Source organism: Pteropus alecto, unplaced genomic scaffold (assembly GCF_000325575.1).
Source record: "Pteropus alecto unplaced genomic scaffold, ASM32557v1 scaffold67, whole genome shotgun sequence".
In the NCBI taxonomy this organism is placed as follows: domain Eukaryota; kingdom Metazoa; phylum Chordata; class Mammalia; order Chiroptera; family Pteropodidae; genus Pteropus; species Pteropus alecto.
The window spans coordinates 1923280-1937476 of record NW_006441061.1 but is presented as its reverse complement, the minus strand read 5'-3'; the positions used below and the strand labels follow the sequence as shown (position 1 = coordinate 1937476).

At 43.3% G+C, this 14197-nt stretch overlaps 1 protein-coding gene and 1 pseudogene across 1 annotated transcript in view; both read right to left on the bottom strand.

The window, feature by feature from the left end:
- Positions 1-3561: 3561 nt before the first annotated feature.
- Positions 3562-3679, bottom strand: LOC112484809 (annotated as a pseudogene).
- Positions 3680-6334: 2655 nt separating this feature from the next.
- GAPVD1 (GTPase activating protein and VPS9 domains 1) overlaps positions 6335-14197 on the bottom strand; it is a 58592-nt gene continuing 50729 nt past the window's right edge. Inside the window, 5 exon segments of the mRNA XM_006917967.3 lie at positions 6335-7176; positions 8406-8603; positions 9392-9464; positions 11445-11658; positions 12108-12295. Of these exon segments, the coding sequence (XP_006918029.1) occupies positions 7036-7176; positions 8406-8603; positions 9392-9464; positions 11445-11658; positions 12108-12295 (814 nt within the window). The 3' untranslated portion in view covers positions 6335-7035.

Sequence of the window (14197 nt, the reverse complement as noted above, 5' to 3'; positions counted from 1 at the left end):
AATATATAACATAAAATATATTTATATATTATATATAAATGTATATTGTATATATTTTATATATAATATATATAATAAATACATATAATATATATATCTGTCCTGGTTCAAGTTCATTAAACCAGGTTAGACAGCAGCTTGGTTCACCAGGCAGAATCTCAAGTTTGCCTGAGTCAGCTAAGGGGGAAGCCTCTTCTGTCAGCGGTTCCAAACACTCACAGTGCTTCTGGCAACATCCAGTGTCACTACACTTTTGTTACATCCTTCAGTTCAATGCTAGCACGAGACACATATTTCAAGATGATATGTATATAATATACATATATATGATATATATACACACATATATATCTCATAGTATACATGTGACAAAGCCAGAGACAGAAAAGTGTCACTTTGCCTGAGGCCCGGTTAGTGGCAGAGCTAAGATTAGAAAGAACATCTTCAGGCTTCCAGACCTGGCACTACGACAACATGACACTTGAAACCCGCGGTTTTCAGTAAGTGGCAAGAGTGACCCAGGAGGAGAAAAAAACCTCTTTGGGCTCAATACCGAGGTCCAGATTCGCCGTGCGGGAGGTGCTGGCGGGCATCAGTGATGACGCTGTGCTCACAGGATGCAGGACACCCCTCCCGCCTTCCTTTCCAATCATCCGTCACCTTCTCCACACTCACCTCCTCCTGCCTTCCTCTCCACCAGTCTGGCTCACTCTCCACTTGCTACCCCAAAGCTATAGCAGACACAGCCTCACCTGTCCCTATCACAGCCACAAGAGCAGGAAAACAGATGATCTAGAAGTGAGGTGGGTGCAAGGGAGGTAAATAAATCCAGGAGTTGGAATCCACATCTTGACTGAGGGGACCAGAAATAGGGGGAGGGGGAGAGCAAAAGTTCTGTCAGCAGGGGCAGGCCAGGCTGTACCCCGGGAGCAAAAGTCACGTCAGAAGCCAGGGGCTGCTGGAACCAACACTTCGATTTTACATGGGACATGGGTTACGAATGGAAACAAAACACAACAGAAATGAAAGCCATTTTGAAGGCTAAAACAGAGAGGAAGATCACACACATAAAAAAATTTTCCAGACAGAAATCTGAACACAGCGATCCTCTAGAGATGTTTATTTAACGATTTGAGGTTTGGGAGAGAGACAGCTTTTACATAACCCAACAGATTATGAATAAAGAAAACACAGATTTAAGCAAATAAAAAGAGCTATCTTGAGAGGATAAATTCGACTGGCTGTCGGGCAAGAGTTCTTATCCTTCAGAAGGGCCCTCCTCGTTCATGCCTGTCACCCTTGTGGGAGATGGAGCCACATCTTTAAGAATGGCACAGCTGCTGAGGTAGACGGCACACTTTAGCATCAGTGTCAGACGGGCCGCTTGCTAGGAGTGCAGAGGACCTGGCTTTTCCCCAGAAACTGATTCGATGGGTACGGGGTGGGACCACGCACTTGTCTGCAGTTTGTGACCGTCCACAGGTGGACAGTGCAGAGGGGCCACTGGTTCCTACTCAGTGAAATGTACCCCTCATGGTGCTTCTCAAAATTCCGACTCAAACTAAGTCACCCAGAGGACTTGTTTGAAGATTCCTGGTTCCATCCCATATGGATTCTGATTTACCAACAAGACGACCAGATGGTTCTCAACAGGGTAGTTTGGAAAACAATGGTTTATAGAATACCCCAGGGCACTTTAAAATGGACCAGTTTGGGGCCCCACACCCAGAGATTATAATTCATTTTGGTCACAGCGAGTCAGATCAGTTCCTTGACTGAATTCACCAGGAATTATTGATGCAAACCTCAGCAGCTATGTATTTGAATCAATAGCTCTGGTTACAAAAGTTCTGTCAAAATCGCAATTAGGAAGGCTGAAGAAAGCAGAAAACATGGATGCTCTTCACGGGAGCATAAAACGCAATGGTTCTGGCCAGCGTTATGTTGAATTCCTAGTTCACAGAAGTAAGATCACCGTGGTACTCATGCTCACGTCTACAACAGGTTCCATGACTTGGTACTGAAAGCTAATTCCATTTTAGCACAAAATGTGGAAGATGTTTTCCGGATCCCCATAACCAGAAATTTTCGAACTACTCTAGTCGATTTTTAAAAGAGTCTGTGCGCTGCAATTTGGTACCCTAAGAAGATGGAAACGAATTCTTCTGGGATAAAATGACTGCAGAGAAAGGTCATCGATGAATACTTAAATCTCCTCTTGCCTGTAGAGGACACATTTACAGGCAAGAGGAGCTTCTGACCTACTTCACTTTCCAGGATCATGACACATTTAACAGGCAGCACCGCAGGGAGGTCCAACTATAAACAGTCACTGGCTCGGCATCCTTTGGGAAAAGCTTCAGAGCCTCTTAGAGGGGCTCTTCAGAGGGGGCGCGGGTTGAGCGGGTACAAATACAAACAGGAGTCCAAGAGACAGGTAATTCCAAGTTGGCAAGAAAAGTTGAATTTCTATTTTTAGTTTTAGGCAAGTCATTCGCATTAATTTTCATACAGAACAGACTGGATGAAAACCAAGCCCTAATCGAATTTCTAAATGTTTCTTTCTAAACGTTAAGTGCAATCAATATCGGGAAAGCACCTTTCCACCGAGGGAAGCGAAGAATGAGCTCACCTCTGTGACAAGGGGTTTTTGTCTAATAGTAACTCCCCTCAGCTGAAGAGATTAATAAAGGCTTCAGTGAATACCGTGCTTAGCAGCTTTGCTGTCAGAACTAAGGCTGAGGAGTATCTACCACATACACAGGTCGGCTAGGGACAGTGTTAAAACAGTAAACGTTCACCATCTCCTTAGTAACTGCTGGGTCATTCTAATTCCTTCCTGTACACACTTAACAAATATCCTTAGATGTTCAGATGAAAAAGTCAAGTGTGAATTCATGGAGAACCTTAGTAACATTCGAGAAGTCGAAGAAATTTTCAGAAATGCTTCTGAGTACAAAATAGACGATGGAAACATAAAACCCAGTGAATTCAACTACTCTCCCCTTTTAATCAGTTTTACAGAATATCATAGTAATCACAGTAGGAGACAAGATGGCTTTCCCGTTCATATACAAGATTGTGCAAGCTCATTAACGAGGCTCATAGGTTTTATCCATTTCAGGAGGAGGCAGTACAGGCTTTTTATACAGGTGAAGCACAAGAATGCGGTAGACGAGACAGAATAGCAACTCAGTAGAGGTGGATTCTTAAGGCGTGTGGCCCGTGTCCACACTGCCTGTCGTCAGCTAAGTGGAGAGGATTTCCTCTCTCGTGAACTTAACCTTCACTGAGGGCAGGCCTGAGGGACCCAGCAGCTCCACAGTGACTCCAGAGCTCAACCACACCAACCTTGACACTGAGGCAAACTGTATCTTCCTTCATCCAAGTGTTGTCAAGAGTAATAAAGCTATTCCTGGTCACCCTACCTCTGGGGTAACCTACATTCTAAAATATATTAAGTAATAATATATATGTATTTTTTAGGTGAGGCAACCCTTGGTTGACCTCAGATTGCAAGAACCTTGTCAGCTTACAATCCCTAATTTTTTATTTTTTTACAGTCATAGCACCTGGTCTTCCTAGGTGGTCTCCCATCCAAGTACTAACCAGTCCCAACCCTGCTTAGCTTCCGAGATCAGAGGGGATTGGGCTTGTTCAGGGTGGCATGGCCGTAGACTATTAAGTAATAATTAATCTGGCAAAGTTCTCAAGCATTTTGGCATTCAAAATACCTCAACTATCTTATCACTTTTAACTGACTTATTAAAAATTCTTTGAGCCTCAAGAAGACTCCCCCACCCCCAAATTATGGCAACTGCATACAGAATAAATTCACTAGACTTAAATTAACTTTAAAAGGCAAATACAGATTTTGTCCTTGAAGAAACAAAGAAGGAATGAGAAGCAGGGAGAGACAGTCTAGGACACACAAACGGAAGCAGCTAACTCCACATCTACGTCGCTGCCATGCAACTCACTAAGAGCTTGGTACTGCTTTCCCTTTTTATACCCAATCAAAACAGAGAAAAGAACTTTTTAAACCTCACTCATCTAAGACATCTTCTTGGCCTTTTCTTGGCCCAAATTGTAATTCCCAGGGCAGGCAATAAACGGTGCCAATCGGCATGCGCACTCAGCTACAGATTCTGACAGCGAGAACACGGCCCGGTGCCATTGGGACCGGGTTCTGTCCTGTTGCTTACGCTTCAGGAACGTGCGTGTCGGAAGTTCACGTTCAACAAGGGCTTCTGGGACACGAGGAAAAGAGAACCCAGGCATCATATCTATTTTTGATCCCTCACAAAGCCTACGTCTCTTACTCCAGCGATTTAATATTATCTGTGTAAAAAAGGTTTTCTTAAGTTTTTTTTTTTTTTTTTAAAGAAAAAGCAGAAGAAAGCAGTAGCTGTGACTGAGATTTGACCTAAAGTGGAGAAAACGAAATGTTTACCAGGTTTTAAAAACTGACTTGACAAGGAAAGACCATCTTCAGACTGTATTTCCATTACTTAACTTTCTCCAGAAGCAGAATATTAACACGAAACATGAACTGTACGGTTCATTTAATTCTACAGGATTTGGGTGAACTGAGCCACCATCTCCCCATTTAACATTCGTTATCTTTATAAGTTCCAGGTAATAATCTACTGAATGTTTCCTATGGGTGATTTTACACTTTTGTACTAACCCTTCATGTAAAATAAGTACTGGGAGGAAGTAAAGCAAGAAACTATTCAAAGAACTACTCCTCTTTCCTGAAAGAACAAAATCAAATGACTCCCCACCTCACACCTCACTCCCGCCATGCAGAGAGCTGCCAACTCCTACGTTCAGAAGTCAACGCTCATAAGCCCCGTCATGAAATCAGACCAGTGACGGTTAACGCTGAAGTAGTCCTCGCTCCTGACAGAGGGACACTTTGCTGTCCCTTAAACAGCTGGGCCAGCACGGGGGTCAAGACCCGAGCGCCCGCCTCCACCAGTCTCTGGGGTTCCACTCTCACCACTGGCTCAGGCCCCACAGAGCCCCACGTCCTGCCTCCAGTGTAGCCCTATATCCCAAACTCTGCACTTTCCCCTCCACAGGAAAGAGCCCCGTACAATGTCCGCATCTTCAGTCATTTCCAGGGTGATAACATGAAACAGATCTAGCAACCATTGCGGAGGAGAAAAAACTCTCACTGACTTCAAGTTAAATCCATAACAATGAATTTCAACTATTCCAAGTCTTCTATTGACTTAATATTTATTGACTCAAATGCTGAAGTAAATGGACGCCCTCGAGGTCTTAGAAATTGTGTTAGATGGTTTGTCTGTCTTTATAATGGGATTTGACTTCTAATACCTAGACAAGTTCAACAGTTACAACCCATGAAGCTCATGACTCTGTACATGGATTTCTTGACTCAACATGCAAAAGGGTGTTTTAAAGAACTAGTTTAATTATGACCTCTCCCTAAAAGGCAGAAACATCCCGCGCTCCTGGGCAACTTATGTCGGTGGTTTAAAATAAAGAGATGAGAAGAGGCGGAAGCATAAAGAAACCCAGCTTCTTTAGGCACAGTGAGACACAGAGATCTTGGAGGGAGGATGACAACCCCTGCACTCATCTGCTCAGGGTTGTCGCAGTTCCCTTAAAAATGCCCGGGGATGCTGTCATCAACAGGGGACCCAAGGTACAAGACTGGGTTTGCTACAGAAGCTAAACGTGATTCGGAAATATACAAAGTGAGACCAGTGAGCGGTGACCTCGTACAAGACATGTGCCTGAAGCTCTGGGGAGCCTCCTTGGCCAATTTCTCAGACACCAAAACCCATCCTGATTATCAACATACAATCAAACCAAAATACTCGAACACATACCTTTTTTCAGAAGAGGGAAATAAAGGCACAGAAACCTGCCAAAATATTTTTTTCCCATAAGAATAGTATGGTTAAAATAGTTCATCACTAATAAAACCTGTATCACGAGCAGACAATACAAATTAGTTTTTTAAAAAATGACATTCACTGAATTCCTGGTCTGTGCATTCAATGTGAATAATCATCAAAAATATATTACAATTAAAGGGTTGTAAGGAGTTCTGTTTGGGGTTTCTACGTGATCTTTCGTATTTCAGGTGAGAAGTACCACAGTAAAGTATTAGGGATCTACTATTCCTTTGTATATAACGTAGTCAACGTTACATACAAAGGAATAGTAGTCAACGCTACTATTAGAGTCCTTCTCCTACTGCAGGCTCAAAGATGTCCATGGTGAGATGTCTGAGGGACCTAACTCGGTGACTTTTCCACCCCTCATCAAAGGCAGCCCAAATTCCACACCTAGAAAGTTCAATAAACTGTATTATACTTTAATAAATATTTTTTTGTTTTTTTTTTTTGCTTTTAAGCTCAGCTTAAATCTTGTCAAGGAAACCATTTCACAAGAGGGTACATCACAATCTACTATCAGCAATATTCCTTGTTTATTAGAATCTGAAGATGTTCATATTACATCAAATATAAATATATATTATATTTACATTTCCTTCTTAGCTTTTCGATTTAGGTGAGTGTATTTATAATTAATGCCACTAATGTCACCACCATTATAATCCTCAGTGCAACTCGTATTTTCCTTCCATTGGATGCCTAGAGGATTAGACGGCATCTTAAAAGAGGTGTACTGTTCTTTTTTAAAATAAAAGGAAAGAATGGGTGTCCATGAATGGAGATCTAGGCATTTTCTAGATTTTGCTTTGTTTTGTAATATTTCAAAATACCTGAAAAACGTGGTCCCTTTTTGCAGTACTATTCTCTACTCGGGGCCAAGAGAATAACAAAATGTGCAACTCAGAAAGGAAAAGTACCCAAAGAAAAGAGAACCTGCTTGTTAGCTCATTAATCTGTTTAGTAAAGATCTGTTTTAAAATGTCTGAATGCTGTACAATATTATACAAAAACAATCGTCAGCCTTCAAAGCAGCTGGCACATTTCTCAGAGGTCTGTTTGCCCGCCTAACAGTCTGCCGCCTTGGTGTTCTTGGTCTTGGTCACTTTCGGTCATCGATAGTTTTAATGAATTCCACTGCTGCTGTGAATTGCATCCACCAATAGGACTCCTCTCCAGACAGACAGCTGGCATAAAAGCTACTGATATACTGAACAGTGGACAGCAAACAGGGTGGATTTGCCTGGAGACGGGAAAAAAAAAGGAGTCAATTACTCAGATGTATAGCTTTGCAAAAATCATTTAAGTTAACATCTTCGAATGTCTTTCTGTGAAAGGGATACCAAATCCCTTTTTGGAACTAGTGTGCAAACACTAGCCACTCTGAGTAGCAACAGTATACTAGAAAGGCAAGTTGGGTTCCAGTCCTGGCTGAACTATCTAGAACTCTCTGTTTGCAAGTCACTTAACCCCACCGCTTCCTTAAGGATGCTGAACTAATACCAGTGGACTTACTCAACAGCCCGGATTCTAGAATGTTGGATAAGAAAATAAATGCCATAGGCAAACTGAGTTATATCTGGTCAGTAAGTGAAGGCAGGATCAGCTGAGAGAGTAAAAACTAAAAAAGATAACATGCCTTCTACTGCAAGAGGGAACACAAAACATCTGCTTTTTTACCTTCCTCATGTGGAAAGAAAGGACACAGATGTGTTAAGTGGGTAGGCAGCCAAGCCAAGGCCTGTAGCTTAAACCAGCTCTAGGTAAAGACTAGATACATCACGTGTGGGAGAGAGAAGAGCAGGGGCCAACAGCAGGCGTTATGAAGGCTGATCACACACTGACCCTACGGGCTTCTGACTCAGAGTTCAGGCTGCAGAAATACTGCAAACATCAAGAATTAGTGAAGTATGCGTCAAATATACTTTAGACATTAATGGGTGGGCTGAGCTGACTGGAACTTATGAGTGATGCAGTTACTTGGTGGCTTTATGCACCCAAACCACCTGATCCCCCCCCAAAATATTCAAAATTAACAGTTTAAATGATAAAATTTTAATTTGAAAGTCAAAAAAGGACAAGAGATGTCTGTGTTTTTTAAAATAATATGGTATAATTATAAAATAAGAGGCTAGAGGAGAGAGATGACTGGCAAACTTAGTAGTTTATGTGACAAGTACTATGAAGAACTCAATGGTGAAAGCACAATTATTTATTCATTTGATAATTATACACTTAGCCCCGAGCAAGAACTTCAGACACAGTTTTATAAGCTAAAAATGTCCCTCTAGGAAACTGGTCTTCCCACCTTTTCTTTTTAAAACCTTAACTTCTGGACAGAACAACACGTGACATCAGACACTTTCTCTTTGGATAACACAGAGCCAAGGTCGCTGACATCCCGGGAAGCCCTGCGCCACCCTGCTCAGGACGCTAATAAACTCTCTTCGCTAACAGCACTGAGGCGCCTACCTTTATCAACACAAATACCAAAACGGGGACAAAGTCGTCTGCTCCTGGGACGGAGTCCTCATTGGCCAGGCTCAGGAGGTTCATGATGGTGGAGCACATTCTCAGGATGCACTGCACTTTGTCCCGGGGGGTCTTGTAAGCACTTATTGTCCTGATTTCTGACTGTGCGGATGGCCATGGGGCCTCCCGAAGGTAAACCTGAGTGAGATCACAGACAGGAAGACAGATCTTGACTCTAACGCAACTACAGGCAACGACCACAGCAACCGACCAACACCACCCCCACCCCATCGGCAGAGAGGAAAGGATGCTGCCTTTTCTTTTCTTGGGTAAAACCAGATCGTGGTTCCTTCCTCTTCCACTAAAGATTAAAGCTTAACTTTTAAACTTTTAAGTAATAAGATCTGCACTTTAAAACAACCTAGACTCCATTAATAGAGGAAAGGGCATACAATAACAAAGAACCTAGAATTCATAAAATGTCAAACAACTAGCTTTCTTAAATAGCTAGAATGGAACTTCTCTACGTGTAGTAGCTAATTACAAAAGCACAAATAAGCTACTTTTAAAAAAATAATTTAAAAATTATGTGCCTTTGCTGCGGTTCTAGAAATAATAGATTCAAAAAATTAAAAACAATTAAAAATTTTATGCTAATCAATGTTCCATTAATGGGGATTTTAATGAAACAATCAGAAAGCTCAAATAACTGAAATTTTCCTATTTTATTGTAAGAGCTATATGCAGGTAAAAATGCTAGTGTCAACCACTAAAACGTAACTTCGCATCACTTTCAGACCAAGTCCCGGTCCCTTTCCAAACCGGGGAATTTAAATCCTTGGAGAGATCTTTGAGAACTTCACAGTGAGAATGAATTACCTCTAATGCCAACAGTGCCACATATTTTATTATATGGTTTCCCTGAAACGCTGGTAAAGCCGTCAGGTCACAGGACCACCCATGTGCCACGTAAACCAGTGTGTTACCTCAGGTATCTGAAGAGCTCTGTGATTTGCAGTCACTACTTTAGACAGTCTCTGGATATGTTCATGAAGAACCCTGAAAACCCAAAAACACACATGTAAATATGTATTTCAGAAAATAAAGTACACAAATAGTCATAATTGATTTTTTTCAAAACATCTAAAACGTTTTAGATTTATTTCTATATACAGATTACAACTACAGCTGAGACTCTCAGCTGTATTTTGTCTAGTCAAAAAAAGTCATACTTAGGATCTGCTCAGAAATGCAGACTGAGCTGAGAGGATGCGGGGGGTGGGGGGCGGGGTGGCAGGAAAGACTAGGGTAGCACTCCAAGGGAGAAAAGAGAGGACCCCTCAGCCCGGAAACTGCCTGGACGCACTAATTCATAAATAGGGTGACAAGAAGTAGAGGGATCAAAAGTCAGAACCCAAAGATCACAGATGCTTAGGTGGAGAAGGGACTCTGAAAACACTCAACCTCTCACTTCACAGATGAAAATAACTAGGTTTAAACAGGTGAGGGTTTTGCCTACGGCCACAGAGGCAGCAGCCCAGTAACCTGGCCTTCCTGGCCTCTGGAGTTCTCTCCAGAACACTGTCAGCTCTCCACTCTATACAACCCACAGGAACGCCACGCAGGAGTGGGTGCGAACGCTCTGCTGCCAAGTCTGCTCGCTGGAGGAAAAGCAGCTGGAAGGCCCCCACTCCTCACCCCACGCTGGAAGCCGAAAATGGGAGCTCTGGAGAGAAAACGCGCCCCAGCTGGCAGACTGGGTACAGAGGCACTGGGGTGGGCTAAAGGCCTCTGACACTATGAACAAGTGTCAGTGGCAGGTTGGAAGGATCCTAACCCATTCACCGGAAAGTGAACTCCCTCAGATACACATGCAATACCTTAAAATTTCCATGACAAAAAAATCCTTACAAAAACTACTAATGAGATCCCACCCTGAGATCCTATTACATGGATCCCTTGAGAGTCGCTGGCACAATAAGTCGCTATTACGGCTGGGGGGCACGGTGACCACCTTGACACACTTGGGGCAGAAACAGGGCTGTAAAGCAATGCTCAAGAAAATGCAGAAGAGGAAAAAGAAAAATGCTAAGTTATCCATAGTCTCACCACCAAAAACAATCACTTGCTATTCCAGATGTTTTTCTCTTCAGGATTAATTTTGTTTGGGATTACTTTTTAAAAAACAGCTTTACAGAGATATTAGTCACATATCACACCATTCCAGATATTTTTTGATATTCAAACATATAACTTTTCCTAATAAGTAAATGGATAATAGAAATAACATTCAAACAATCTGTTACGTGCCCAGCGCTGTGACACAGTGGTAGATAATCATGTTTCTGCTCTCACAAAGGGAACAATCCCGCAGGGAACAGCAGCATTCCTCAGATGACCACACAAACCAGCGCTCGAGGACGGGCGACCTGGCCCCCCGAGGACACCTGGCAAGGTCTGGAGATATCTGTGGTTCTCGCAACTGGTGCGGTCGTACTGACTCTCGTGTGTCAAGGCCAGGGATGCTGTTAAACCTCCTCCCATGCACACAACAGCCTCCCGCATCAAAGGAACATCTGGCCCCAAATGTCAGTAGGGCCGAGTTGAGAATCAAACAAATGTAAGACTGCAACTGTGGCAGGTGCTGAAGAAAGGTGCACGGGCCCGGAAGCCCTGACGGGGGAGTCAACCGGCTCAGAAGGTCCGGAGAAGTTTTCTCAAGGAAGTGACACCTGAGTCAAGACCTGTAGGGTCAGCGAGCAAGAAGAAGGAAGGGAAGAAGAACTGAGGCGGAGGACACGGCAAGGCTTCCAGAGAGGCCGCAGCGACCTGTGTGCCCTCCGGCCTGATTCCCCACAACCCCAAAAGCAGGGCACATCATCCTTTTTGAAGTTGTAATTCTGGTGGGTGAAAATGGTAAGAACATGCACCTCCCTTATGATGAGACAGCAAGTCTCATGTACAGCTCGTCTAAAACATAGGGCGAGCGGAGGGATCCTTGCACAGTCCAACACAGGCACTAAACACAGAGGCACTCACTGGTCACGCAGTATGTCCCCGTCCTGATTAGGGTAGAAAGCGAGCTTGAAAATCCGATTCATCACGCTCCGTTCAATGGCCAGCTGAGCATCCTGAAGCTGCTCTTCACTCGCGTTTTGCCATATGACGTCCTGGGCCATCGCGCCATAAAGGAACTGCAGGAAATCTTCTACCTGAGCAGTTTTATCATCAGCTGCTGTGAGTTTCTGAAAGTCTCCAATGCAAAATAATAATTTTTAAAACACACTACCTGAATAATTTTAAAAAGGAAATTATAAAGATTATTTTAACCACTAGCTATGCAGGTACCATGCTCTTAAAGCTTAAAATGTTTGGGTATGGTTTATTTTGGGAGCCGAATCATTAAAATCAGGAGAAAGGTAAGAGATATGTAAAAGTTTAAAAACAAGGGGTTTGTTATAAAAAAGATATACTTTGTTTTAAAAAATGAAAATAATTGTGTGGATCCAAAACTTTAGCTGTTCAATCCAATAAAAATAAAACGTATTGTTTGACATCCAGGTTTAATGATGAAGAATCCGTAAAATAACTGGGAATTTAAGAAACTGCTCTTAAGAAGCTACTCAAACAAAACAAAAAGTTCCAAATCTCCCTAACGAGAAGTGCTGGAGAGAGATGCTTAATCTAAAGGTCTTCAGTTACCTTGAATGAACTCTCGGATCTTCTTTTCTTTGCTCTCAAGCAGCAACCTCACGCACACGGTGGTAAAGTATCGGTTGGCCACCTCCTTGTCCCGCAAAACCCTTTGCAGTAGCCTCTCCAGGTGAGCCTGCGTGGTCTGCAGTCCTTGTCGACAACGGGTGAGATAAGCAATATAGGGGGCCCTTTTCCTGAAAGGAAATACATTTTTCAGGACATCAGATATGCACTTTCTTTGGAGACTGAGCATCCTAATTTTTCTTTAGGAAAAGATGCTTCATAGACTTTGGTTTTACAAACTGACATGTCAGGCTGCAAACAAGTGTCCTGAGGACGAATTATGCTGCCCGCTCAAGAAACAGAAGCATTCGGTATGTCTGTGAAGAACACCATCTCCTGGGCTGACCGCTCGGCTACCTAAGCTACTCAACATTACTAAGTTACATCGCTGATCTATTTTACATCAGGGCTCAGTCTCCAGGCGGGCAGGACCACACACCTAACAGGAAACTGATTGCTACAGGAAGTGAAAATAACAAAAGGCAGGTTAACATACCACCAGTTACACATACCACCAATTATTTGCTTACGGTCTACACGTAACAAGCATTAGAGCACCCATTCCCTAAGCCTCTGAAGTCTCTTCACTTCCTAAGCATCTCAATTTCTTTTTTCTCCTGAACTGAGAGCAAGGGACTGGCAACAAACGAAGGGCGGCAGTTCCTAGGCCAACTGCTCCCCCAGCCTAGGGAACTAGTCTTTCCTATTGCCCCCCGCAAAAAAGGAACATCACCTCCTAGTTATCCCGGCCGCCCCGCTGCTAAAGCAGCTTTTGTGCGAGGCTGACGTAAACCGTGCTTTTCCGTTAGGGAACTGCTCGGTTAGAACTACACTTCCAGGCTGAACAGCCAATGCATTCCTGAGAAATCTCTGTCCCCGTGAACATAGCCAAGCACTTTGTAAGCCTGGATTCGTTTCTGAAACAAGGACCATAAAGAAAGCACTTGCAGCTGGAAACAGGGCTTCGCGCGAACGGGCCAGACATGTCACCTGTAGTCCTCGGCAATAGACGCCAGCAGCTTCCTGCAGGTCCGGTTATCGAAGCGGCACACGCAACGCATTGTTTCTTGAAGTTGAGCCATTAAGTTCTTATCTTGTAAATTAATTGCTTCGGCTATTTGAACTTTTAAGAAGCACACAATTTCATTGTCTAAACAAAAAAATAAGAATTCTCTTACTGGCGAGAACGTCCATGGGCTTACATGAGCTGTACGTCATGCCTCAGCCTTTGGGATCAGCAGAACCAGGCTGTACTGCCACCCTCAACGAGACCACACTTCAACGAGCCATCAGTCATCAAAACGCCCTTCGCTGATAATATAAATGCATTAAGCTGAACCATATGGAATCGCTATTGAGCTTACAGGTGAAACTGGTGATTTCATATGGTTCAACCTATAAATACAGGAAAAACTAAAACTACCAGGCAGCAACTCACCTTCTGGGTCTGTGTGGTCTGGTAAGCCGTTCCTTGTTGAATGGGTTAGCACTGGGAAGGCGACAGAGTCCGCGGAGCAAAGGGCAAGCCTCAGTTTCTTTTTTGCATCTCTAAGGAGTGAGTTGAAAATTCATTAACTTCTTTTTCCAGATATGGTCACATTTTATGAACATTTACTACATAAATTAATATGCTAACTCAGGACCCAAATGTTTCAAGGGGTCATAAGTAAATTAAAATTTTTTTTCTTATTACATTTTTTATTGGGGTGACACTGGTTGGTAATTTTTAACTTACTGAGACCTCACTTAAAGGTACAGGATCTCAGGTTACCTGAGGAGCAAGGCTGCAAAAGTATTCTGGGCAAGGACCGTTCTGTGAAGTCGCCAGAATCAGTCGAACAACAAATGTTTCTGACCTTCCGCCGTGCGCTGAGACCCAGGACAGGCACCATGAGGAGGGGTGGAAAGACGCACTGCGCCCGAGTCGAGAGGCACCGCAGAAGTCATCGGAACCACCTCACCCCTTGAACTAGGAACGCCTATCACCATGACTCCTAACAAACGCTGATCCCGCCGCTCGGAAAGCTCACAGC